The following is a 27,213-nucleotide window of genomic DNA, read 5'->3' as shown; positions in this document are numbered from 1 at the left end:
CCAGCATCCTTTCAGAAAAACATGAAACCGCCTCCTGGGCAAAGGTCTTAAACCACTGGTTGCTGAACTTCCGAGGTAAGTCATGTTTGCTCCGCTGGCAAATCTTATTAATACAATCCCCAAAATACAATTGGGGACAAACTGGTTTGCAATCATGCACATCTTTTTGAGTCTTTTGCATACAGAAGCTGTTAGGAAGTATTTCCAGACTTAAGGTTTTTGCTATGTGAGCTGTAAAGGAGACAAAACTTCTCCATGTAGAACCGTCTGCATGCTTGATCAGTATCCTGTGTGTGTTAGAAGGGTACACGTATTGAGTGCCTCTTATTTACACTTCATAAGATATGATCAATGTCAAAGCTATAGGCTTGACTACTGCAATGCACTCTATGTAGGGCTTAGTTCAGAAACTACAATTGGTACATAATGTGACTGCCAGATTGCTCTCTGGGTTTACCCTGAGGGACCATATAACACTGATTTTGAAAGAAATTGCACTGGCTGCCAATATGTTTTCAAATGAAATACAAAATGCTGCTTATTACCTATAAAGCCCTAAATGTCTTGGGTTCAGGGTACTTACGAGAGTGCCTGCTCTGTCATGATCCCTGTCACCTATTAAGATCAAATGGAGAGGTCTAGTTACGGTTGCTGCTGACTTGGGACTGGACCGTCTCTGTGGCAGCCCCGGGGCTATGGAATACATTCCCTGCTGAAATAAGAGCATCTCCTTTTTCTTCATTTTTTAGGAAGGCCCTGGAGGCATACCTGTTTTCCCAAGCTTTTACCTGAAATTAAAATTTCAATGTTTTTTATTCATTGAGATTGTTTTTACCTGTGTTATGAATTTTAACTGTTTTATATTGTTCTTATATTATGTTTTAGCTTGTACACCATCTGGAGAGTAATATATCAGGCACTATAGAAATAGGATAAATGAATAGTAAATAAATAATAAATGTGGAGGTTAGGAATGGGACATTCCGCTGTGATACTGATTTCCCCCATCATGCACTGACGGTACCCGCTTTAAGAAAGTCCACACAGGTTTGCTAATTTTCTCATGAGGCTCTTAATGATGTCTGGACAGGCTGTGGTAGAAATACTGTACCCAAAGCTTCAAAGGGCACTTCTAGACCTACCTGTGAATAAATGTATTTGCAAGAAGGCACTTCTTTGGTGCATTTTGTTTCAGTGTAGTTCCTTTTGTTGTTGCGCATGCATAAGTAATGCGCATGCATAAGTAAAAATAAATAACTAGCTGGGCCGGGCGCAGAGCATCTGTGCCCCCAGCCTGCCAGCCGCCACTGTCTTCCCCTGCTGGCCTGCACACTGCCTTTTTCTACACACACACACACACACACACACACCGCTTTCTAGCTGTCCGCGCACGTCTTCTTCTCCCTCCCACTGCCCTCCTCGTTTCTGGTCAGCTGAGCACCAGCTTCTCTCCCCCTGCCTGCCACTTTCTGGCAGGCTTTTTCTCCCTCCCCCTGCCCCCATTTCTGGTTGGCTGGCCCGCCTCCTGTTTTCTGGCTGGCAGGTGGGTGAGCCGACTTCTCCCACCCCAATTTCTCGCCACCACTACCCGCTTCTGGCCAGCCTGCCGGCATTTTCTTCGCCGGCCACAACCACCATTTTCCTCCCTCTCACCTGTCCCATGGCTATCCGTCCACTCTCCGAATTCTTGCGAGAGCTGCCACACATGGGATTCGCCACATGTATGCTTTAGAGAATTAAATATATAGATAATAATACACTTTATTTGTTAGCTGCCCCATAACAAATTATTCTCTGGGCAGCTTACAACAGGGAATTAAAACATACAATAAAAACACATATCATGTTAAATCATGAGACTAAAAAAAAGTGAAAAGCAAATATACAATACAAAGCAGCTTGAAAACTTATTTAAAAATTAGTTAAAAATCAGAATCAAATCTGAAAAACCCAAGTTTAAAAGTCCTGGTTGAACAAAAAAAGTCTTTATCAGGCATCTAAAAGAGCAAAGTGATGAAGCCAGGTGAACCTCACTGGAGAGACTATTCCATAAATGGGGTGCAGCCTCCCAAAAGGCCCTCTCCCTGGTAGCCACCCGCTTCACCTCATTTGGCAGGGGCACCCGGAGGAGGGCTTCCGAAGAACTTAAAGTACAGGTAGGGGCAAGTAAAGTGCATATGAGGCAAGGCACTCCCTCAAGTAACACGATCCCAAGCCATTTAGGGCTTTAAAGGTTAAAACCAGGACTTTGAATTTGGCCTGGAAACAGACTGGGCCCTATTTTGTACCAGGTCCAGTTTCAGGACCATTTTCAAAGGCAGCCCCAAATACAATGCATTGCAGTAATCCAAGCAAAAGGTTACCAGAGCATGAGTAACTGTGGCCAAGCTATCTCACTCCAGGTAAGGTCGCAGTTGGCGTATCCGCTGAAGCTGATAAAAGGTGTTCTGAGCCACAGAGGCCACTTGAGTCTCTAGTGACAGTGCTGGATTGATGAGCATTCCCAAACTGTGAACCTGGTCCTTCAGGGAGAGTGCAACCCCATCTAGAACAGAAGTGATTCTTCAGGAGTAAACTACAAAGTAAAGAAATAGTATTTATTATTTATCTTTTTAAAAAAAAATCTATAGCACCCAAAACTTGCATCTCTGGGCAGTTTACAATTAAAATCATTTAAAAGATTAAAAACATTTAAAACACAGTATTAAAATTATTAAAAACTATACATCTAATTAAAAGCCTGGGTGAATAAATGTGTCTTCAGTGACTTTTTAAAAGTTGCCAGAGATGGGGAGGCTTTTATTTCAACAGGGAGCGCATTCCAAAAGGGGCAGCAGCCTCAGGCGAATCTCTCCAGATGATCTTAGCAGGTGGTGGGGCTCATGGCAAAGAAGATGTTATCTTAATGACATCTATTAAGCATTTCTTTTAAATACATAAACTACACTTTCTCATCAGAATTCAGTCAGTCATGTTACATCTAATTGATCTTTAAAAGATCTATTAAAATCAGCTGATCACATTTATAGATACAAAGTACAGAGCATTCAAATATATTTTAGGTATTTACATAAACAGTTCCTGCAACTAGTTTGTTCCTTTCATTGGCACCAGTGAATAAGATTCCACAACTTATTTGAACCCACAGGGTGTGTACGATGGGTCGGCTTGAAGGGAAGGTGGTATTGCTCTCTGCTGCAGCACAAGGAATTGGCCGAGCAGTCGCTATTGTAAGTCTGGAAGGCATATTCCTTGGTTTTCTCCTTTTAATGTATTAGGTTATGGCTTCCATAAACAGCTGTTACAAAAGTACTGGTACTTGTGCTTTATGGCATTAGATCAAAAAATGGAATGAAAGAGAGAAAGAAATGCTTAGAAGAATGATCACAACACTGGGAAGAGTGCTCTGTCTTTTTGTAGTGATCAGCCACCCTTCCTTCTATAGCAGGACTTCTCAATGTTTTGGTCCCCAGATGTTACTGGACTTCAACTCCCATAATCCTCAGCCCCAGTGGTCTTTGGTTGGGAATTATGGGAGTTGAAGTCCAGTTACATCTGGGGATCCACAGGTTGAGAAGCCCTGCTCTATAGCGTTAACAGGGAGTCAACCCTTGTCTTGACTGACACTCTGGTGAACTCCAGGGCAGCCAATCAGTACATCAGGTGGGTGGGACCTAGAGGGTGGTTGTAATTTGTGGGGAATTCTGTGTACAAGAAGGGCAGTCTTTGTTGGAGAGAAGTGGGTGCAGAAAGGCTTAGTGAGAGGCAATGGAGGTTTGTTCCCTTGTTGGTCAAAGCCAGCATGGAGGTTTCTCTCATGGGATAACTCTGTAAATCCTTGAAAGAAAGGATTACAGGAAGCTTGTTTCTCATCAGGAATTTGGTGAGTTCAAGGGAAAAGGGAAGTTTAGTCTAGGGAAAATTTGTTTAGACAGACTTTGCATCAGGGAAGGTATGTCTTTGGTGTGCGTGTTTTGCATATTCCTCATACTGTTCTATTATTGTTTACCTGTAATGTAATTGAAATCAGAAACAATAGCCTACACCCATCCTACCTAGGGTGTTGCAAAAGTGCATTAAGACAACCTATTTTTGTAACCCGCTAAGTCTTTTTAACTTTATTTAAAAGCTGAGAAAGCCTTAGATGGAAGCAGTCTGTAGTAATTGAATAAGTCTGGGTTCTTTTCTTTTAAAAAAGACACAAAAAACTCTCCCAGTTGGTTTTTAACTTGGGGGAAAGTGGGGGCAGAGGGGGATTTTTCTCTAGTGCAAACAGGTCCTCAGATATTCAGCAGTTATCAGTTTTCTCATCCCGTGTAAGTTTACACATGGATGGTTTTATTGGATTTGCCCAATATCCTGTTAGCGAGGAGCCTGGATTACAGCACCCAGTCCACTGAACCAGTTCCCTGCATGTTTTAGGGTGACTGGTGGCAGTATTTTGAACCTACCGATAATTACAGAATAGTTTTATGAGAAGCCTAGGCAGGCAGCTCAGCAGGAATGATTCAGCATTTTCCCTCATGAGCTTGTTCTAAGACAAAGGCTTTAATCTGCTACACATGTAAACCTAAATTCTTCATGAAAGCATCTTTAGAGATAAGCTGCATCTTTGTAAGTGTGCCTCCACTGATTTTACCAAATGCACTGCTGTGGACTTGCTTTGTTCCATACAAGAGGTGGTCGGTATGAATGGTCATGTTGGATCACTGCCATCTAAAAGTGAGCACTCTTGAATGTGAAAATCAGGGCAGATGCTGTAGGGCAAAGGTTCCCAAATTTGAGCCCCTAGATTCATGTTTGACTACAACTCCCAGCTTCTCCAGCCACAATGTCCTTGTGGCTGGGCATGTTGGGAGCTGTAGTCCAACAACATCTGAAGACCCCTGCTGTAGGAGAAACTTCTTGTCTTTGTTCCATGCTGCCCTCCTCTCCAGAAGAGAGATCTAACGTTACTGTTAAAGCAGATTCTTAGCAAGCTCCCTACCAGAAGAAAATGTTTTACATTGGGGAGCGACCAAAAATTATATCCCCCACCTGATGCCTGAAGTTGTACATCCCATTCTCCCACCTCATTAGGCACTGCAGCAAAGCCCTAGCACGCACAAGCTTTTAGCATTAAGAAAAGTTTTGTGTGTTTTTAAAAAAGCTGGTGCGAAAATGCTATTGTATTAGAAATATGTTTCAGAAACAGAAGTTTAGTTTGTCTGACACTTCTGAGAACTGTAAATTGTAATGGGGCAGCACACAACCCACAGGGTTTTCTTTTGAAGATTCCGTGGGTATGAAACCCAACTTCTTAGTCTTGTCCCTTCTTCCCTCTGTCTACCTCCTGTTCCTAAGGCTCTTTAGGGAGGGGCTGGAGGCTAGTCAAGATTGTTCAAAAATACTTTCCCCTGAGCTAGGGCCAGCTGCTTCAAGCTGCCCCATAAGGGCAAAGGGCACAGAGATGGTCTTGGGCCTTGCTAATGGGCTCAATAATGCTAGCCCTGCCTTAACTCCATTCTAGGACATGTTGCTTCTTAGTCGAGTATGTGCAAAGATGCATGGTGATTAATTACAAAAAGGAGGCTGAGTAGGCCAAGAAGACAATCCTGCTCACAGGAAGTAGATTCCCATTTTATTTATTTTTTGGCTAGCTCTAGGAGCTGATGGAAGCCCTCCCCTCTTGGTGTCATTTGCAAAAGGACCCTGCCTGTTATCCAGAGGAAGTGCTTTGCCCAAAGTAAAGATTGCCCAACTCTTTCTCAAAGTATAGAATTAATATCCCCCACTGATATTGGGGATTTACAGTAAGGTGAAGTTTCCCTTCTCAAATTTTGTTTTCATTTTGTTTGCTTGCTTGCTTGTTTGCTTGCTTGCTTGCTTGCTTGCTTGAGTGAGTGAGTGAGTGAGTGATTTATAAACCTCCCCATCCAAGGGCTCTGGGCAGTGTGTGGGGGACAATACTCTTTGCCAAAAGAGAAAATGATCAAACCAGCCAACCCTCAGTTTTGACCAACAAGTTGGAGGCAGCCTATGATTTAATGTCTAGCCAGCGTGGTGTAGTGGTTAGAGTGCTGGACTAGGACCAGGGAAACCAGAGTTCAAATCCCTATTCAGACATGATGTGAGGAGTTATCTTGAGGAGAAACCTAAGTGTGTAGTACACCGCTCTGGGCTCCTTGGAAGAAGAGCGGGATATAAAATGTAATAAATAAATAAACAATTGATACTTGCTGAATGACTCTGGGCCAGTCACTTCTCTCTCAGCCTAACCTACTTCACAGGATTGTTGTGAGGAGAAACTTAAGTATGTAGTACATTGCTCTGGGCTCCTTGGAGGAAGAGCGGGATATAAATGTAATAAATAAATAAATAAATAAATATTAACTGTTGGTGGTTTTGTTTTCTAAGGCTTTTGCAAAGGAGGGAGCAAAGGTCATCGCAACAGACATCAATGAGTCCAAACTCCGAGAACTGGAAGCTTGTCCAGGTACTTCTTTATCTGGAACCTAGATCTCCTAGGTTCAAGATAAATGTCTTAATCTCTATGCCAGGGGTTCCCAACCTTGGGTTCACAGATGTTGTTGGACTACAACCCCCATCATCACCAGCCAAAGTACCAAGAGGATGATGGAAGTTATAGACCAGGGCTGCTCAACTTCAGCCCTCCTGCAGATGTTGGCCCACAACTCCCATAATCCCTGGTTATTGGCCACTGTTGCTGGGGATTATGAGTGTTGTAGTCCAAAAACAGCTGGGGGGCCTACGTTGAGCAGGCCTGTTATAGACCAACATCTAGGGACCCAAGGTTGGGAACCCCTACACAATGCTACTCTGATGCAAGGTGAAATCCTATGCTTGCTTACTTGGGAGTATGTGTAAATTGACTCTGGGAGAAATGCTTCGAAGTGAGCATGTATCAGATCTAGCTGTAGAATCGGTCTTTAACATTGCTTGCCAGCAAATTCCCTAGCAATTCCTCTTCCCTTTCACCAAACCCCTCAAAAGTTCAAAAGCTGTTAACTGAACCCTTTTTCAGAGTTTAGTCTGGCTTCAGATGAATCAGGAGCTTGAAGCAAAAAAAAAAAACACCCAGTGCCAATTTAATAGCACATTCTGTCATCGGTGTTCAGTCATGATGGCTTGATTGCAGTTAATAAGCTGCAGGCAGCTGGGGATGAACAATTTTGACTTGAGGTGCAACACAACAGGGAAATTATTCATGATGATTCAGTGGGAGGTGCATGTGTGAGGCCTTTGTCTTTGTGTCATAATTGCTGGAGTCTGGTGCTTGAGGCATGATTTACTAAGGTGGCGGGGGGGGAGCCACAATTTATAGACTTGTCAGAGTCTCTTGCAATAGTTCTAAAGTTCAGTCAGAGGATAATGGTGTTCCATTCAAATGACAATATGACAGTTTCATTGCTGACTTTAGTTGTTCCTCTCTTGTCATTGTAGTCATTGGGCTGCAATACAAGCACAGTTCTTGACAAATAGTTAGCATTTGTCTTGTGGGTGTATGACACACTGCCTACCAGTAATACAAAAACATTCCAGTGCTAAACATGAGGACATCTAGACATCCCTTAAAGCTAGTGGAGACGTGGCAACATAGCTTGGTGGCAGAGCACATGCCTTGCATCCAAAAGGTGCCAGGTTTGATCACTGGCATCTCCAGTGGTGAGCAGATTATGTGGGTGACCCCAGAGAGCTGCTACCAGCCAGGGTAGATCAGGAGTTCCCTTCCCAACACTGAGTCTCCATAAGTTATTGGACTACAAATCCAAAATCCATTGTGGCTAGGGGTGATGGGAGTTGGAGTCCAACAGCATCTGGGACCCAGAGTTGGGAACCCCTGGAGAAGACAATACCAGGATAGATGGAACAATACATAATCTGATCCAGTGTTTTTGTTCTAGTTTTAAAAATTGTGGGTGGCTTTTCATATAACACAAGTGCAAAGGAGAAGTAGGGACCTTTCCAGACATGAGTAAAATGTAGGCTTTGTAAAGCTTCTGCCAATTTTTTTAAGATGACATCTCGCTCACAATCCAGATTGTCTTCTAGAAAGCCAGAGGTCCTTGTTCTCCTTTGCAGCATGATATTTATTATTTTATTTATTTATTTATTGGATTTCTATACCACCTAATATACAATCTCAAGGCGCTGTATAAAACGAAAAACATAATAGAAAATATAAATATTTAAAATTCATAAAAAGAGAAAAATTATAATAAAATTATAATAAAATTATAATAAAAACCCACACAGTATGAGATGATGCCTTTCAGCATCTTCCTATATCGCTGCTGCCTGATATAGGTGTTTGGGAAACATACCAGCTAGGATTCAAGCCAACAACCTCTTGCTCCCTAGGCAAGATACTTCCCCACTGCACCACCTTTTAATTAACCAAATGATGATGCTTCAAAAATCCCAGGAGCTCTTAGGCTCTAGCCATAGAGTCATGATCCCTGCTAACTTGGCAAAGAGGCACCTTTTAACATGATGATTCTCTTTATTTAGCAGGGGGAGAGTAACTGGCCCTATCCACCCCCAGCATAGTACCTCCAGTGACTTTTGCTGGTGTATAGCTTATGTTTCTTTTTAGATTGTGAGCCCTTTGGGGACAGGGATCCATCTTATTTATTTGTTATTTCTCTGTGTAATAACTGAGCCATTTTTGGAAGGGTGGTATAGAAATTGAATTTATATTGTACTGCAAAAGAGAATGTGTGTACTGCTTTCACAAGAGTCATATTATGAATGAGACACAGTTAGAAACTTGTGTTGAAGCATTAAAAATCCCACACTTTATATGAAAAGGTTCCTATTCAGGAGCTTGCCATACTTTTTTCTCGAGTAATATTCAAAGAGGGTTTGTGCATGTAGGGAGATGTGTTCCAGATGTGGCAGCAGAAAGAATGAGAACTCAAATGTATACAGGAGACTAATGTACTGCCTAGCACATTTCAAGTATTAATTCTCTTCCTCAAGGGTGTTTCTAATGCAATTCTTACAAACAGAAACCAAAACTGTCTTCCATACCAGCTGTACATTGTGCAAATGCCAGACTGACTGCTAACAACAAATAGGGTTGTATTGCTAAGTAATATTGAAATGGAATAAAATGTAATAGTTGGAGATATGAATTAGAATATGAGAAACTATGACCATTCTTCTGGTAAAGGCTGGACATAGGAAGCTGCCTAATTTGGAGTCAGACAATTGGTGGTTGCCTCCTCTTTCATTCCTGTAGTTGGAGGAATGTAGAGACAAATAAGTTACACAGAAATATGTATTCTTCAGCTAAACTCCAATAACAAGAGGAAAAATTTCTGGCATAGACAAACATACACAACAGCAGTGTGTTTTCTCTACATGAACTTTGTGGAAAGTGAATCATTTGGAAATAATGGAAGAATAACTGGTTCATGTGGTTATTATTCACTGGATTTATTACTGTGATTTTATGTAGTTCTTGGATCAGAATTGATATAATTTTAGATTATTTGTTTTTATTAAAGTTATTGGATATATAGTGGAAAATAAAATACCTGGTTTTCACATTTAAAATATACTACGATTTATGTCATAGCATAAAGAGGGTGGGTTGTTTTGATACTCCAGTTGGTTTCTTTACCTACAATTCCTTATTGAATGGTTTAATTATGAGTCAGACCATTGGCGCTTGCCTCCTCTTCCATTCCTGTAGTTGGTTCCTTCCTTTCTTTCCTCTGGAGGGGAAGTGAGCAAACTTCTTTGCATTTTACATGGGAAGTCTGCGAAGAATGACCAGAGGCACGCTGGGGTCATGTACTAAGGCAGACAAGCAATTGCTTGGTCGAGTAGCACAATTTGGCTGGAGAATCAAGTCTGAAGCAACCTATTAGGCCCTCATTGGTTCCTAGGGTCACCTGACCTGGGTGGAGGAGCTGCAGTACCAGTTCCAACCATTATATGGGTGGCGCTGCTCTGCAGGCTGATTACTCCCTCTGCCTGGGAGCTGCTATGTTACACAAGGAGTAAGGCACCTGAGCCCTTACTCCTTAGTTCATGACCCCCAGCACTTAACACCTTTACATGCCATTTCTGCAGAACATGCACAACCACTTTGCAGTCTCAGTGAAAACAATAGTAGCATTGTCTGAATCATGGCCCAATGATTTCTGGGTGTGTTAAATATTTATTATTTGTCACATGCAAGCTAATCCTCTATCTCAAGATAATCCTTTTTAATATCACAGCATATATGTTCACATCTTTAATAGGCATTCAAGTTCGAGTACTGGATGTCACCAGTAAAGAACAAATTGAAAATCTGGCCAAGGAACTGAAGAGAATTGATGTTCTTTGTAATATTGCAGGGTAAATATTGTGATGCTTTCACTGCCTTTCCTTTGCAATAGCCTTTATAAAATCATTCTGGTTCTGCTTTTTATTTCCACAGAAATATTAATACGGCAATCTTGGTTACTTAGTTTCAGCAATACTGCAACATCTGATCTCCCAGACCGTTCATTGGGCTCCATTTTCTTATGCTCCTAACCACTGAGTTCTTGCAACACTCTTATTTTACTAATGTTTGAACCTAAGACTGCCCATAAACTTCAGTTTGTTTGGAGCCCACAAACCAGGATCTGAAACCACAGTTTGGAATTAATTTGTAAATTATAGTTTGTGCTAACTGTGTTTTCCTGTTATATCTCTACTTGCTGGTCATTGACTAATCACAATTTGGACTACTGCTCCATCTCAGGAGGTTGCTGTGCTATGGAGACAGTAGTGAACTAAAGAGACTGACTCCTGAGCAAATGGGAAACAAATGCAGACAAGCAACTCTAAACCAAGGTTTGCTTGTACATCTGGGATAGCAAACCACGGTTTGTATTCTTTAATTATGGTTAGTGCAAACCATAGTTTAGATCAGCTTATCTGCTTTTGTTTCCCATCTGGTCAGAACTCGGCTCTGTATATTCAGTCATGTCTATGGCCCTCACTGTGGTTTGTCAATGGTCTATGAATTCAAACACAATGGGAAATAGCACAAATTAGCAGGCAAACCATCTTCATCATCTCAAATCCTGGTTTGTCCATTCCACACAAGCCATGGATTGTGGGAAAGTAGGGTTCAGGCATAATGCAAAGCCATGGATTAGCTAAACAAATGGCTAACTACAGTTCCAGGGTTCTCTTTGAGGATGTGCCATGTCTGTTAAGTTTCTATAAAATCCAAGTGGGTTTGTAGTGTAGAAATACCATGAGTGCTACAAAACAAAAAAATACCATGAGTTATATGAAATTGCTGTATGGCTTTGTAGTTGGAAGCTACACCTTGTCACCCAGCTATTTAATATTCAGGATCCTTATTGTGATACAGAGTTAAGTCCTGTATTCCTAGAAAATAATCAATTGTTTGTTTTTATCATTTATACCAGAACTGTCCATCATGGAACCATTTTGGATTGTGAGGAAAAAGACTGGGATGTCACAATGAATGTCAATGTTCGCAGCATGTATTTGATGATTAAAACATTCCTTCCTAAGGTAAGGCCAACCTGCCTTCCTCGTCAGACTAGATACATTGTTCAATCAATTTAATACAAGGCTGGTTTAGGTGAGGGAGCAGGGAGCAGAAAAACTACAAGAAGGGAAGACACATATTTATCCCACTTAATCTAAGCAGAGGAGCCTATGAAGAACTGACACCATCTTTTTAAAAAGTTGAGTTACAAATTGTGTTTATATATGTTGCTTGGGTTGGGAATTTAGTGAGGTAAGTATGGAAACTGTTGCCAGGTACCTGAATTGACAGGAGTTCTATAGATGTCAGAAAATATGCTGTAGAGTCAGTTGGACGTTAACTGCCAAGTAAGAGACTGGCAGAAAGGAACAAATGAAGGACAGAAAACGGTAACTGGTTGTGCTTTGAACTGTGTTTCTTGGAAAGGATCAACTTTTGTTTCATTTTTTTTTTCTTTGTGAAACAATAAATCCTCTCTATTTTAAAAATATTTGGACTTCTTCTGCTGGTGTCACACCCTGTGCCCATAGCATTCCTCTTCTATCAAGGGCAATAGCTATTATGAGAGAGGACTGCTGAAGAGAAATGATAGCAGTGGATACAGGAACCATCACAGTGCCAAATTAAAAAATAATCTTTTGATCACCTTTTCAAAAATAATTAAAGTCTGATTACACTGCTGTTCTAGGAAGACCATTGCAAAACACGTGTATAGCATTAACAGCAGGGGTTGCTGTATTAATTTTGGTACAAGTTTTAAAGTTTAGTATTGTCTTACCACTTGACTAGCAGCCATTTAAAATCCTCCAGCTATTTTATTGCATTAGGCCCACCAACATAAACTTTGAAGCAGGAATTTGCTTTAAAAATTTTTATTGTTTTTTACAATAGCTTAACAATCCCATTACATCTAATTAAGTAAATATTGACTTCCCACTCACCAATCTGTGCAATTCATTAACTATACAAATCAACCATTGCTATAATAATTAAAAGCATATATCCTACACATTACAAACTCGATTTTACTCTACCCAACCTGCTATTATTACTAAATTTCAAACCCTGCTGAAAAATTGATATTAAAAAAGTAGTTCTTTAAGTATAGTAAGAATGGTTTCCAATCTTCTTTAAAACATTCCAAATTTTCATCCCTTATCAGTACTGTAAGTTTTGCCATCTCAGCATATTCCAAATTTTTTATCAGCCAATCTTCTTTTGAGGGCATTTCATTGTCCTTCCATTTCTGCGCATATACTATTCTGGCTGCTGTGGTTGCATACATAAAAAATGTTAAATTTCTTCTGGAAAACTCTCCTTGCATTATTCCCAGCAGGAAGGATTCTGGTTTCTTAGGAAATGTCATTTAAAAAAATTTCTTCAACTCATTATATATCATATCCCAAAAGGTCTTTGCCTCCCCGCAAGACCACCACATATGAAAAAAAGTTCCTTCACAGTGTCCACATTTCCAACATTTGTTTAGAACATTTTTATACATTAATGTTAATTTTTTGGGTGTCAAATACCACCTGTACATCATCTTATAATAATTTTCTTTTAAAGTATAACATGCAGTAAACTTTAAATCCATTTTCCATAATTTTTCCCAAGCTGCGATATCTATATTATGACCCACATCTTGAGCCCATTTTATCATAGCCACTTCATCTCTTGTCTCCTCCAGAAGCAGCAGCTTATACATCTTAGAAACTAATTTTTCATCATTTTCACACCTAATTGAAGTACAAAACTTGGTTAGTAACTGGTTTCAGTACCATCAGTTAAATGAAATCTATAAGAAGGATCTTAAAGTTGGATTTGAGGATCAAATGTTGAGATTTGAGAAGGACCTGTGTGAAGCAGGAATTTTAGACAACCACCTTTTCAATGCTAGCATAGCTGGCAACCATGCTCAGGGACACGACATCTAGTCTAGTTCCTCTTTGCATCAGAAGTTTAATGTATTTGAATGCTCCAGATTCAATAGCAGCTTTTAATATATGCTTGTGAATCAAAAGTTCTGCTCTGTTTGAAACTGATACTACTTACTACATCACAACATTCTGTTTGGTTTTGGTAAACAGATGCTTGAGCAGAAATCTGGTAACATTATTAACATGGCTTCTGTGGTATCCAGCATCAAAGGTCAGTAGCTTCTTGAGCCTGGTTCTAGTATTACATTGTTCACATGATACTGATATACCTAAACAGGAGCTGAACTTGAATTTATAATGGTTCAACTTCCTGGAAGGGGACTGTTGGTATGTGCAAACACATGTTTTAGTAGAGATAAATGAACTGAAGTTCAGAGTATCTCAAGATTATTCAGAGAGCCAATGAGAAAGCAGAAAAAGGACCTATAGTCAGATGCATGCAACATGATCATTTTCTTGCTTTTAACATGATTGGGTTTCCTTCTCTCTCTCTCTCTCTCTCTCTCTCTCTCAGGAACTACTAACAGGTGTGCTTATGCTGCCTCAAAGGGAGCAGTTATTGGTCTCACCAAGTCCATAGCTGCTGACTTTGTTGACAAAGGCATCAGATGCAACTGTGTTTGTCCTGGTAAGTACTGTTGCATAATCTCTGTTCTGTCTGCACTTTTGAACAACTTGAAGGAGTCCAAGCTTTTCAGATCAGCCATGAAGACCATCCAGCCGATTTTATTTCAGTCTCTTAAGCCAGGATTTTGATACTGCAAAAATTACTCTCTAGCTGTTTGGAAGCAAATCTAGGATTGCAAACAGCAAGATTGGAGGCCTTCAGGAGAGCCTTAAAGACCCATCTTTGTAGCCTTTAAATGTGTTTGGATTTTAATGTAAACCACCCCGAGCCACTTTAGGAAAGGTGGTATATGCACTGAATGAGTGAGTGAGTGAGTGAGATTGGAGGCCTAGGACAAAAGCTGGACCCCTGTCCCCAACTCTTCTTCAGAGAGGCAGGAGGGGGAGAGTGAAGATGAAGCTGTTACTCAGCTCAAAGGCTCCCTCTTCCTTAAGGGCCCAGTGACATTTCACCGCACGCACACACACCTTGTTGAAGTATAGCTATGCCGCTGACTGCAAACAATTATTAAGGTATCTTTAACACTTGTATGGAGAAGGGAATTTTAGCAGCAGGGCCACTTTACCATTACAGAGTACTGCAGATGCTTAAAAAGACATGCCTTGCCAGAATCCCTGTGTGTGTAATCTCATTGGTTAGCCTTTCTTTCTCCCAAAGACAAGCAAACACTCTCCACTGTGTCGCAGGCAGCAGGGCTGGCCCTAGGATAAATGGCCCTCGAGGTGAGGAGTGCTTTCAGTGCCTCTCCCATGGATAGTTTATCTGTGTTGCCAAGTTGTGTGGCTTGCAAGCTCATCTCAATGCTCCCTTTAGATAGGTGCCCTGGGCAGCTGACCAGCTCTCACAAACCCCTAAGCCTAGTGGGATCTTCTAGAAAACTCATTCTAAGAAGAGCAGCTTGAGCCAAAGAGCCTAGATTGAATGGAAACTTTCCACATCTTTTAGCCATCTAAACCAAGATTTTGAGGATGAAACCAGAGGATGAGTGAAGAGCCAAGAAAAGGTGCTAGCCCAAACAGGAAATAAGCCTTTATATGCCATCCTGTTTAGGAGGGTCCAATGGCTAATCCAGGTGGGCAGAGCCAACCCAGAACTTGAAAATCTGTAGTGCTAAAAATGTACTCCTGGTGGCTAAACCCATGGGATAGATGTGCACAAAGCTGAAGGTTCCTAGTCCTAGTTTCAGGGGCTCCTGACATTCTGCCTGAATTATGCACTAATCAGACCTCATCTGGAATACTATGTCTAGTTCTGAGTGATGTCCTTGAAGACAAATCGGAATGAGTTCAGAATGGGCAATGAAGATGGTCAGGAGTCTGGAAAACATGTTAGGAGCAAACATTAAAGGAGCTATTTAGCCTCAAAGAGAAGACTGAGGGAGACAAGATAAGAATACCTGAAGGACTGTTACATAGATTAGATATCAAAGACTTATTCCCTGCTGCCCTAGACAGGGCTACATCTAATGGGTTCAAGTTACACAATTCGAGGATAGTTCTGCCTGTACTTTAGGAGAAACATAATGGTAAGGCAGTTTGGCAAAGGAACCAATTACCTAGAGGGGTGGTAAGTTGTCCTTCACTGGAGATCTTCAAACAGAGGCTGGACAGCCGTCTGTTGGAGATGCTCTAGTTCTGGATTTCTTGCATCAAGCAGAGGTTGAACTAGATAGACTACTAGGTCCTCTTCAACTGATTCTGTGAAACACATTCTTCTGTAGGCCCTATTCAGGCATTAAATAAAACAAACAAACCAGGGATCACCCCAGGTTGCCTATCATGGATGCAGCTGCCATCACGTTTAAGGCACTTCCCTCTTCACACAAATGCTGCCCTGTCCATGAGCAGTGAGGGGAGCAAAATGATTGACATGCAGAAGTGGGACTTCCAATCCCCTCTAGGCAGCCATAATTGTGTTTGGGGCTTAAAAAAAATAAAATAAAGCCTGGACAGGGCTAATGAGGTCATTGAAGCCTACCTTCTGAGGGGGGTTTCTGGAACATATGGAGGCAGTATAACTATGAGAGCAGGGAGGTGGTTGAATGGCAAACCCCTTAGATTGGGAGTGGGAAGTAAAGTGGCCTTTCCCCTCAGAATAAACCCCTGGGAATTCCAATGATGGGGATTTCTTCCTGACATTACTTCTAGGACACAGTGGGCACTTGTGCTCACCATACCTAAACTGATGTAAATAGTCTGTGATTATCCAGTTGCTAGGGATGGACCTGGACCGGTCCGGAGGCCATTGAAAAAGCCTCCGGACCAGTCCGGACCTGGGCGGTTCGGTTCAGGTGGGGGGGTAGCTTTAAGAGCAGCGGGAGGGTTTACTTACCCCTCACACCGCTTTCCCGCTCTGGCGCCGTAATTCTAGGAGTAATTGGGGTGGCAGGATACCTCCCTGCTGCCCCTTCCCCGCCGTTGCTGGAAAAAACTCCCAGGAGTCCTTTGCGCACGCGCATGCACGTCTCAGAGACGTGAAGCACGCGCACGATGTCTCTGTGACGTGCGCGCGCGCAAAGGACTCCTGGGAGTTTTTTCCAGCAACAGCAGGGAAGGGCGGTAGGGAGGTATCCTGCCGCCCCAATTACTCCTAGAATTACGGTGCCAGAGCTGGAAAGCGGCGGGAGGGCAGGAAGTAAACCCTCCCGCCGCTCTTAAAGCTACCCCCCACCCCAGTGCCGGACTGCAGTTGGCGGTTCCATGCACACCCTTACCAGTTGCTCCTGGACTGTTTCATAGGTTACAGATTTGCTGAATGCAAATATACTCAAAAGTCAGGAAATGCACTTGCCTGCAATGAGGGTCCCATATAAGTGTCAGCTCTTCCACATCTGAACACTTTTTGCTGCCCACATTCCTGCTGGATATGTGAATTGGAGCAGAGGGGACTGTCGCACATAAGGACTACTTACACTAACAATAAGGACATTTCCCAATGGGCAGATGTACTTGCATACTTGCAGTTATGGAAACTGCATCATATACAGCCACTGTTCGAATAATAGAATTGTATTTATGTTTTTATTACTTACACACACAGACACACCTGATTCTTCTTCCAAATATTTCAAAGGGGCTTGTATGGGTATCCCAGGCTTTCCCCTTTGCTCCAGCCAGTTTACAGAGCGAGCTCTCCCACCAGTCAAACTTCATCCTATGCCTTTTCACCATGCTCTCTGGCATTCTCATGTGCCTTCACCATTCTTATACATACAGAAGTTGGGTCGACCAGACTAGCTCTTCCTTGCACGTCAGAGAGGATCCTTATTTATTTATACATACATACATACATACATATCCCTCCAGTACACTACTGCTTGGGGCAGCTCACAATAAAATAGATACAATATATAATAAAATATATTTTATGCCCGATCATTTTAAAATATGCACATCAGAGAGGAACCTCCATGCCTGATCATTTCAGAATCGCTAACCATTCAGTTCATATTGTGGTGCAGGCAGAGTTCAAGAAGGACTCGGGTGTCTGTAGGAAGCCAACTCAGAAAGACTGCTTCAAGGGCTTGTGCAGTTGAGTTATGTTTGCCACATACCCCACATTCACATTAGTGGGTTAGAACAGGGAGACCCAGGTTCAAATCCCCACTCAACCCTGAAATTCATTGGGCCAGTCATATTCTCTAAGCTTTCCCTACCTCACAGGGTTGTTATGAGGATAAAGGGGTGGAAGAACCATGTGAACCCTAAGCTCCTTCAACGAGCAAACAAGTAACAAATGTTATCAAGACTTTTTTTGTCAGGGAGTGTATTTGTCTTCATGTTCAGTGCTGTAGCATTCTGTTGATATTGATATTTGAATATTTTCCTAGGCACTATTGACACTCCTTCTCTACGTGAGAGAATGCAAGCCAGCTCTAATCCAGATCAGGTGAGCAAGCTATTTAATATTTCACACACAATGACACAATAGGGACCTTCAATAGGACCTAGTTTTCTAAGGGGCACTTCAAATGTTCTTTTTTTTTAAAATGGAAAGTACTTTTGTATGGAGGAATACCTGTGAACACTGAGAAATGTAGATCACCAATTCATGCATCTCTTAAATGTCTCAAAGTCTTAATGTGTTCCTTATTTTGAAGCCCTTTAGGTGGCAAGCCTAGTCTGAATTTGCATTTTAAGGTTTTTCTTTGTTTTATATGTGTGTTTCTTTCTTTAGAACAGGGCTGTACTCCAGCCCTTCTGCAGATGTTGTATTATAATTCATATAATCCCCAACTATTGGCCACTGTGGCTGGGGGTGATTCAGCAGTCCCTGAACAGCTGGAGGACTGAAGTTGTGCTGCCCTGCTTAAGAAACTTATAGAGCCAGTTCTCATGACCAGACATTCCTCGGAATCTTCTTCTACTACTACAAATATTTATATATCACTTTTCAACAAAAGTCCCCACAGTGGTTTACATAGATATACACAAATAAACAAACAAAGATGGCTCCCTGTCACCAAAGGGCTCACAATCTAAAAGAGAAACAGGATAGCTACCAGCAACAGCCACTGTGCTGGGGATAGATAGGGCCAGTTGCTCTCCCCCTGCTAAATAAAGAGGACCACCGCTTTAAAAAGGTGCCTCTTTGCCCAGTTAGCGGTGGTCTGTGGTCATCGGGGGCACCAGGAATCCTCCTGACCCAGCAGCCCAGATCCACTACCCAAGTTAAAAGTGAGGCAGGACAAAAACGAAGTCCATCCTACCATTTTGTTTTGGTCATCTCTGCTGCTGTGCCTTTTCAAACTGTTCCCAGGCAGCAGCCAGCCATGTTTATCATAGAGTCCTGTGACTTGCGGGGCCAGGCAGAGAAGAGCTGCTGCAGTACTGAGGATGGCTTCCCTGCTGCTTGTGCAGACTGTTGTGGGGTAGCTGGCAGCCCCAGCGCCTGATGTTGGCAATGGCGATCCCCTCTGTAGCATTCATGTGACTGTGCAAACTGCAGAGCCAAAAAGGAGGCTCTGGTTGTCTGGGAGGCACAAGGCAGGAGCGTGTCTTCCCTCCAGCCCATCCCCATAGGGTTGTGAGAACAGGCCTATAGCCCAAAGTGGCATTCAAAGCCACTTACAAATCATCCTCAGCATAAAATCCCATTAAAGCATAGGTATAGAAATCATGTGGTTTTCACATAAAAGGTAAGAGTGTCGTCGAGTCGGTGTTGAGGCACCCACAGAGCCCTGTGGTTTGCTTTTGGTAGAATACAGGAGGGGTTTACCATTGCCATCTCCCGCACAGTTTGAGATGATGCCTTTCAGCATCTTCCTGTATCGCTACTGCCTGACATAGGTGATTCCCATGTCTGGGAAACAAACCAGCAGGGATTCGAACCGGCAACCTCTTGCTCGCTAGTCAGGTCATTTCCCTGCTGCACCATTATCATAAAGTTATTTGGGCAGATTTCCCCGCTTCCATCCTGACACTTCATCTGCTGGAGGCGTTTCTGGGAACTGAGGCTGAGCAGCTGGAACTCAGTCAGCTCTTCACGAAGGCCAGTCTGTGTTTTGCCGGCAGCAAGCCTGCTGGCAGGTGCGAACCAGCAGCAGCTTCTGAGGAAACAGAGTGGAGTTGAGGAGCTGGAACTCGCTACCTGCAAGGATGGACTGAGATTTGTGTCCGACCATGAAGGGCTGAGCAAGTTCCAGCCATCGGCCCCACCCCGTTGCCTCAGGAGGAGCTGCTGTCTAGCGAGCGCCAACAAGGGAAGACTTGTTGCCAGCAAGAGGAGACTCCCCCCCCCCCGCCGCCATGAAGGGGGACTGATCACACCCTATACACACGTTATGTTCGTCAGACCTCCAGTTGATGTGCGGTGTACACATGGACCAGTACACATGTAGCTATTCACATGTGATGTTGAACACACACGTACAGTATCACTTCCCATCTGTTCTCTGCATTTGAGGAGACCTGTACTCAGGCTCACTTTTAAAGTGTCCACAATCATTTGCATATATGTACCTGTGTACAGACATCTGTACGCAAGTCTGAACAGGGCTTCTGTCTTCTCTTGCTGGCCGTTGGCCGTTGCTAAGCGACAGCTCCGACTGAGGCCCTCGGCAGCAAGGCAATAGGACTGAGTAGCTAAAACTCACCCAGCCTGTGAGGGAGGCTAGTCTGCCCTTGCTGACTATTGCTGAATGGTGTCTTGGGAGTGACACGGATATGGAATTTTAGCCCTGTTCAGGTGCTCTTCTGCTTGTGGATGCTGTACCTCTGAACCCAACCCTGCATCTCTGGGATTACAACATTGGTCTAAAGAGACAAATGCTGGACTTGTGGAGAGATTCTTCCCATGATTAGACTGTTGGAGTGCATAGCGTTCCACATCACAGGGAGGATCTCTCCACATGTACAGTACTTGCCTCTTCAGACAAATGTTGTAATCCTGGAGAGGGGATGGGGTTTCAGAGCAGGGACAGAGCTTCTAAGCACACACTCATGGATGCTGTAAGCGAATACAACACCCCCACTTTCCAAAAACAGCACTTTTGAAGCAGTTCAAACTACTCCTACTATGAATATTTATATACTGCTCTTCAACCAAAGTTCTCAAAGCGGTTTACAAAGAAAAATAAATAATACATAAATAAGATGGTCCCCTGTCCCCAAAGGGCTGAAAATCTAAAAAGAAACAAGGTTGACCCCAGCAACAGCCACTGGAGGGATTGCTCTCCCCCTGCTAAATAAAGAGAACCTCCACTTTAAAAATATGATTCTTTTTTCAGTTAACAGGGGGAGAAACCATCCTAAAGTAGTCTAGGTGTGACTCTTAAGGCTGTGATGGTGCAAAATAGTTGGAGGTAGCTGTGGTGAGGACTGATAACAGAGAATGTTTTTCATCTCCAGGCACTGAAAGACTTCATAGCCAGGCAAAGGTTGGGTAGGCTTGGGACACCTGAAGAAGTAGCCCACCTCTTTGTATTTCTGGCTTCTGATGAAGTAAGTTCTTGGGACAGCTACCATGTCATGTGAAATGGTTCTTTCAACCACTCAAGTTATGGCTGCTTATACAGATTTTTTTAATTTGCTTATTTTCCTATTATATTTCTGCAATCATTTTGTAAGATGATAATTCATGTTTATACTGGGAAGTTTGTTCTTAAACTCCTCTCCATGCTGCTCTTTCCTATCAGAAAGTAAAGGGTATGTGATATCAAGCAATGGCTTGTGGATAAATCTTTGTAATAATAATTTTTCTGATCATATAAATTAAATATTTATATACTGCTTTTCAACAACAAAAATGTTATTTGGACAGCTACCAATCTCAAAGCAGTTAACACAGAAAAATAAGATGGCTCCCTATCTTAAAACAGCTCACAATCTAAAAAGAAAATAAAGTAGACACAAGCAACAGCCACCAAAAGGATATTGTGCTCTCTCCCTGCTAAAAAGAAGAGAATCACCATTTTAAAGGTGCCTCTTCGCTCAATTAGAGTTTATTATCATATGATTAAATAATAAACATGTTGTGAATGTAATGTTGTTTCCCTTACAAACTGCTTCAGCGCAATGCAAACAGCACATGGTAAACATTGTAGCACATGAAAAATATGCTACATATGTAAACTCATTTACCTTAATGCATACAGTGGAAAAGATAATGGTGAGCTTGGATAGAGTAGATTAACTCCAATAGTCAATTTTATTTAGGACTTTTTTGCTCTGCCCTTCTCACTAATATTTAATGTGGCTTACAATCAATTTTAAAAACACATACAATCTTAATAAAAACTACGCCAGAATATTAAAACCGAGACAGAAATAAATCCAGACAAAAACATTATCCAGAAGCAGCTTAAACAAGACAGACTTTAACTGGTCCTAAAGACAAGCAGAGGGAACTACACAAATCTCTTATTGGGAAGGGAATTCTAAAGTGTGATGAAAACTACAGAAATGATGAAAACTACAGAAAAAGACCTCTCCCATGTAACCTTGGGGTGATTCTCCAATGGAGCTGAAATATACAGGCTGGCCTCTCAATCTTCTCATAATGGGAGCAGAATCATTGGAGGAAGGAAGTCCTTCAAGTTTGGCCCAATCTGTTTAGGGCTTTAGGGGTAATAATCAACACTTTGAATCATGCTTGGAAGCAAACCAGCATCTATTGTGCGCACACACTAAAACATGCATTACGTGTTCCTAGAATCATATACTAGTTAGAATGCTTGCAGCCACATTGTGTATTACACATGTATTATAGGTTTTTGAAACAGGGTGAAAAACATGTTATTGAATTTGGCATGCAAAATTTTTAAATCTTTAATCAGCTATATAGTCTGCATAGTGTTTGCTTTTTCATTCCACTTGATGAGGAACCTGATGCAATTCAAAAGTTTGCATACTCTTGTACCCTGTTTTCCCCCACTGAATCTGGCATGTGGCCCTATCCCTCCATGTATGGTTAAAAACTCTGCACACGTTTTTATTTGTTTGATTTTTATACTGCCTTTCATTAAAATAATTTCAAGGAGGTTTATAACACATTTAAAATATTGAACTATTAAACAGTTAGATACAATTATTAATTTGGAATATAAAATACAAATCTAATTAAATATTTTTTAAAATACACAATAAGACCATAGAATACAGAGCAGCAGCAACAAAAACACTCAGTGAGAGATAGGAACATAGGAAGCTGCTGTATACTGAGTCAGATCATAGGTCCATCTAGCTCAGTATTGTCGACACAGACTGGCAGTGGCTTCTCCAAGGTTGCAGGCAGGAATCTCTCTCAGCCCTATCTTGGAGTTGCCAGGGAGGGAACATGGAGCCTTCTGCTCTTCCCAGAGCAGCTCCATCCCCTGAGGGGAATATCTTATGGTGCTCACACTTCTAGTCTCCCATTCATATGCAACTAGGGTAGACCCTGCTTAGCTAAGGGGACAAGTCATGCTTGCTACCACAAGACCAGCTCTTCTCTCCAAGAGGAGAGGAGAGCTGGAAAAATAAACGGGCCTCAATTGCCTGGACAGTTTCCCTCTGCAAAGGCCTGCCCAACTCCCACCACCATATCTCCCTCTGCCCACTATCCGGTGAAATCACCACTCCTAAACCTATCTCCTCAGCCGAACCACCCCCAGCTCCTGTGTTTCAGTAACGCCAGGCAGAAGAGCAGCAACTATATGGCAAACCCACCCACAGCCAGGAATGCTCACACAAATCCTGGGCTGAGTGATTCCTGCCCTGCCCCACTCCCACTCCCATAACAAACACTCCAATCTATGTTACCTTCACTCATAATAAAATACCATTCCCTAGAGTTGAAAGGGGGAAGATTTTTAAACTAAGGCCTCCGACATGGGGCAAGTCCAGAACAAGAGCTGCTTTCACCAGTCCCCATCCAGCCCTCTCCCCACTCCAGAAGCAATCAAATACTTGTCGTCCCCCACAATTCCCTAAAAAGAAAATAGCCCCTCAACCATAAGACAAACCTCCACCAGCAACTTGCTGGCACAGAGTTAGCCAATACTGAGGAGGTGCTACCGTTACCTTCCAACGCCTCCACATCTCCATTGGAGGCAGATGATAAACAATGGCCCTGGGCCAATATCTCTTGATGCTCTGTTGAACTTGCTAACTCTTTGTTGAAAGCCAGGGATGTTCCATTTGTTCTTTCTGCTTCCGAGGCCCCAGTCTGCTCACCCTCAAGGCTGAGAGCTGAAAGGGTTAGAGCCCTTGGGCTCTTGCTCTCCGGCTCTCGCCAAGAGGCTTTTGCCCCTGGTGCAGTCTGTTCTTAAGTAGCAATCGATCACCTGGAGGGGTTGGAGCAAAAGCAAAGGTTCCGAACATGAATGTTCAGAGGCACCTTTTATTCACCTAGGCAGCTCCTGGATGGCAGTCTGTGCTCAAAGTATTGCATCATTTTAAAACGTTTGCCATTTAATGCATTTAGTTTAAACAAACCTGAAATGCTTAGTGTTCAGTTTATTTTGCTCTTGTGATGTGAGTATTTTGTCCATGGTTATTTCAGTCTTCATTTGTGACTGGCAATGAATGCATCGTTGATGGTGGCTGGAGACTGTGACTTTGTGCCAGAGGCGTCCATGTGCAAGTGGCAAAGAGTTTCCTGGAGAACGGGAAGAAGCTGCTGCTTACATTCCAACAACCATGGCCTGCATCACTATCTAATGGGTATAAAATGACTGTTCCCCTGGGCTTATCCATATTCTTGTTCTATCTAACCATGTAGCTTTGTAAGCTGGTTCACAGACAGAATTTATTTCATTTCATGAAATAAATATGAAATAAATTAAGAATAAAAATTAAATAATGAATTGACTGAAAGTAACAATGAATGAAAAAATGAATGAATGAAAGAAACGATAAGTCAAAACAATGAAATAAATGGCACCTGCTGCTCTGCTGTCTTATGTAACTTTCAAAAGCATGGGAGTCCTACTGAGACAAGAAGGTTGCTCACCATATTCACCTATGCTGCTTCCAGAAGAATTCCACTGCTAAAGCTCTTCAGTTGTTTTTTTTTTTAAATTAACTTTGTCACAGCTGTTATCTCTTTGTTATTGGGGATTGACAGCTGGAGATTCCTCTCCACCCTTGTTCTATCATATCCTTAGCTTACTTTCAGAGGGGGACCCCAAACACTGTCACCAGGGCCCAGGATTTGCCCTTTATTCACCCTCTAGCTATCATAGGTCCTTGTTGCCGTTTGGTTTATAAACCATGCAAAAAGTGGGCATGAGTTACAGATAAGAAGGTCTGCCATCCTAAGAACTTACAATTACCAGTAATTTCAGACACTCAAGCAAAATATGTGTGTGGGCATATGTGATTATATGAGAAGGCAGAACCCAGCAATGCAAAAGGCAACAGGAGTCACAGAAGATCTAGGCCATTGGCCAATGCAGTGCTGTCTTGCTTGGATCTTGCACTCTCTCAAGCATGCCTTTGTGTGGGGACTCCTCTCAGCCTTTTTGAGTGGAAGATCACCGCTGCCACAGTTTGAACCAGGAACCCTCCCTCCGGCATGTAAAGTGCTGCTATTCTCCAAATCTAGCACTCTTGATGAAGTCCTCTTGGTCCTGATATATATTTTTAAATTTATATCCCATTCTCCTTCCAAAGATCCCAGAGCAGTCTACATGATTTATCCTCACAACAAGCCTGTGAGGGAGGTTAGGCTAAGAGATAAGTAACTGGCCCAGAGTCACCCAGCGAGTTTCATGGCCAAAATGGGATTTAAACTTGGGTCTCCCTAGTCCTAGTCCGGCACGCTAACCACTACACCATGGTGGGCCTGTGATCCAGTGACTGAAGGATGATAGGTATCCTCCTCTTGCCTACTGCTTTGGGTTGATTAGATAGAGAAGTGGTCTGTGAAGGGTGTGATGTGAGTTCTATTCCTGCCTGGTCCCTCTCTGACATGACTGTTGCTGACTAGGCATGCAAGAAAGCAGTCTGACCTTAATTCTCCTGTTCCTCCTACCTCGCCCATTTTCTATCTTTGTTTTCTATGCCGTGAGCTAATGGGATGGCTCTTGTAAGTTTGCAGGTATGACTTCTCTTGTTCACATTTACCGTGTTTACATGAATCAAAGATGATTCTGAATTTAAAATAACCCCCTTAAAAAATACAGGTTATATTGTATTTACCCAAAAGGAAATGGACTCTGAATTTAAGACAACCCCCTGATTGGAACTTGGAAAAAACCTAATCTTGGATTCAGGTAAATACAGTACTTGTTAGGGATGTGCATGGAATGAAATTCACATTCCATTCTGAGCTCGAAACAGAATGTGAATGCCCGGAATGTTCCATTGGAACAACTGGGCAAGCCGGTTGTTCTGACAGAATGAGCTTGGAACATTTCAGGGATTTCGAGTGCCATTTTGGAGGTCTGTTTTTCCCCTTGCTGACTGGTTTTGGCACTGGCTTCCGATTGGCTTGCGATCTCCTTGCTTCTTGGTTGGCTTATTTGCATACGAATCAACCATTCGTAAAACTATATTGTTGCATGGGTATGAGTGACATTATATTCCTTCCTTCATGTTTCTGTACTGGTCAAAGACTGTAATAAAGTGTATCTATCGATGATGTCATGCTGCCATCAACATCTAAGGCAGGACTACCAGCATGGCAGGACAAGAAAATTGCCCAGCTCGCCCCCTCGACAGTAAACGGATAATTTTACTACTACTGGATGAGTAAGTGTGCAGGTTCTGTTCAGGTTTCCCAAGGCCAGAAAAACAGCTGCTCTCTACAACTGGCTCAAATAGACTGTGAGTGGCTGTCTGGCAGTGGGTGGTTTTCCTGTCATATTTCCTATTCTACAACAATTTATTTAAAATATTTCTGTTGGTTAGCAGAACACATTTTTACACACTAAAAAATATGGGACAGGCACAAGCAGAACATCACAATAACTCAATAACTAGGTATACTTTGTAAAAGTCTGAAGTGAGTAGTGGTGTGTGTGTGAATGGAGGGGCAGGGAGAACAGGGACACTGACACCTCTTCCTAATCACGTGACAGGATTTTGCCGTGCTCCTAATAACTTCTATGTTTACAATCAGATACAAACCAGATTCACAGCACACAGGAAGGGGGCCTAGGCTATTCTGGCAATGGCATTTTCTCCTCTCATCCGCCATGTTGAAACACAGAAGCAGTCAGTCACTTTATAAACAGCGCTCTTTGAAATCTGTTTTGGAGAAGAAGAAAAAGGGGACAAACAAGTCAATTTCCAAGAATAGTAATCATACTATCAAATGGATTTCATTCTAGAGCTGTACTGCCATGTGGATGTTGAAGGGGAAGTAGAAAGGCTTGTTCTACTTAGAACTACTGAATGCTCCCTCCTGTAATAAATAAACAAAAATCACCCCCTCTTTAGCTATAATACTAGCACTGTAGGAGGGAGGGGAGAGATTCTGTTTGCAGAGGGTCACTCACAAAGGGGACCATTAAATATGTGATTCCAATGGCTGCAGTCTGATGAGTAGTTAATTGTATCACCTCATTCTGTGACAGGTGTAGACCAAGCCTGTATTGACCAGTGTAGCCCTTTCCCATGCTTTCCTCTTACAGCTCTTAAGAGGAGGGTTCCCTCTCACCTAAATGGCCGGGATGTGCACGAATCATGATTTGCTCACCGATTCGAAGCACAGCC

At 42.3% G+C, this 27,213-nt stretch overlaps 1 protein-coding gene across 1 annotated transcript; it reads left to right on the top strand.

Annotated features, from left to right (window-relative positions):
- Positions 1-4: 4 nt before the first annotated feature.
- BDH2 (3-hydroxybutyrate dehydrogenase 2) lies at positions 5-24,363 on the top strand. The gene is made up of 10 exons (XM_053251307.1): positions 5-75; positions 3,149-3,230; positions 6,397-6,475; positions 10,257-10,353; positions 11,424-11,532; positions 13,597-13,657; positions 13,961-14,074; positions 17,904-17,962; positions 20,923-21,015; positions 24,056-24,363. Exons 2-10 carry the CDS (start codon positions 3,159-3,161, stop codon positions 24,107-24,109), a joined length of 738 nt encoding a protein of 245 aa, XP_053107282.1. The 5' UTR covers positions 5-75; positions 3,149-3,158; the 3' UTR covers positions 24,110-24,363.
- Positions 24,364-27,213: the final 2,850 nt, after the last annotated feature.

Source organism: Hemicordylus capensis, chromosome 5, assembly GCF_027244095.1.
Source record: "Hemicordylus capensis ecotype Gifberg chromosome 5, rHemCap1.1.pri, whole genome shotgun sequence".
Taxonomy (NCBI): domain Eukaryota; kingdom Metazoa; phylum Chordata; class Lepidosauria; order Squamata; family Cordylidae; genus Hemicordylus; species Hemicordylus capensis.
This window is presented reverse-complemented; position numbering and strand designations above follow the sequence as displayed.

Coding starts and splice junctions, on each gene's coding strand:
- BDH2 (XM_053251307.1), top strand. CDS start 3,159: ATGGGTCGGCTTGAAGGGAAGGTGGTATTGCTCTCTGCTGCAGCACAA. Junction 6,476..10,256: donor AGAACTGGAAGCTTGTCCAG/GTACTTCTTTAT, acceptor CATCTTTAATAG/GCATTCAAGTTCGAGTACTG. Junction 13,658..13,960: donor TGTGGTATCCAGCATCAAAG/GTCAGTAGCTTC, acceptor TCTCTCTCTCAG/GAACTACTAACAGGTGTGCT.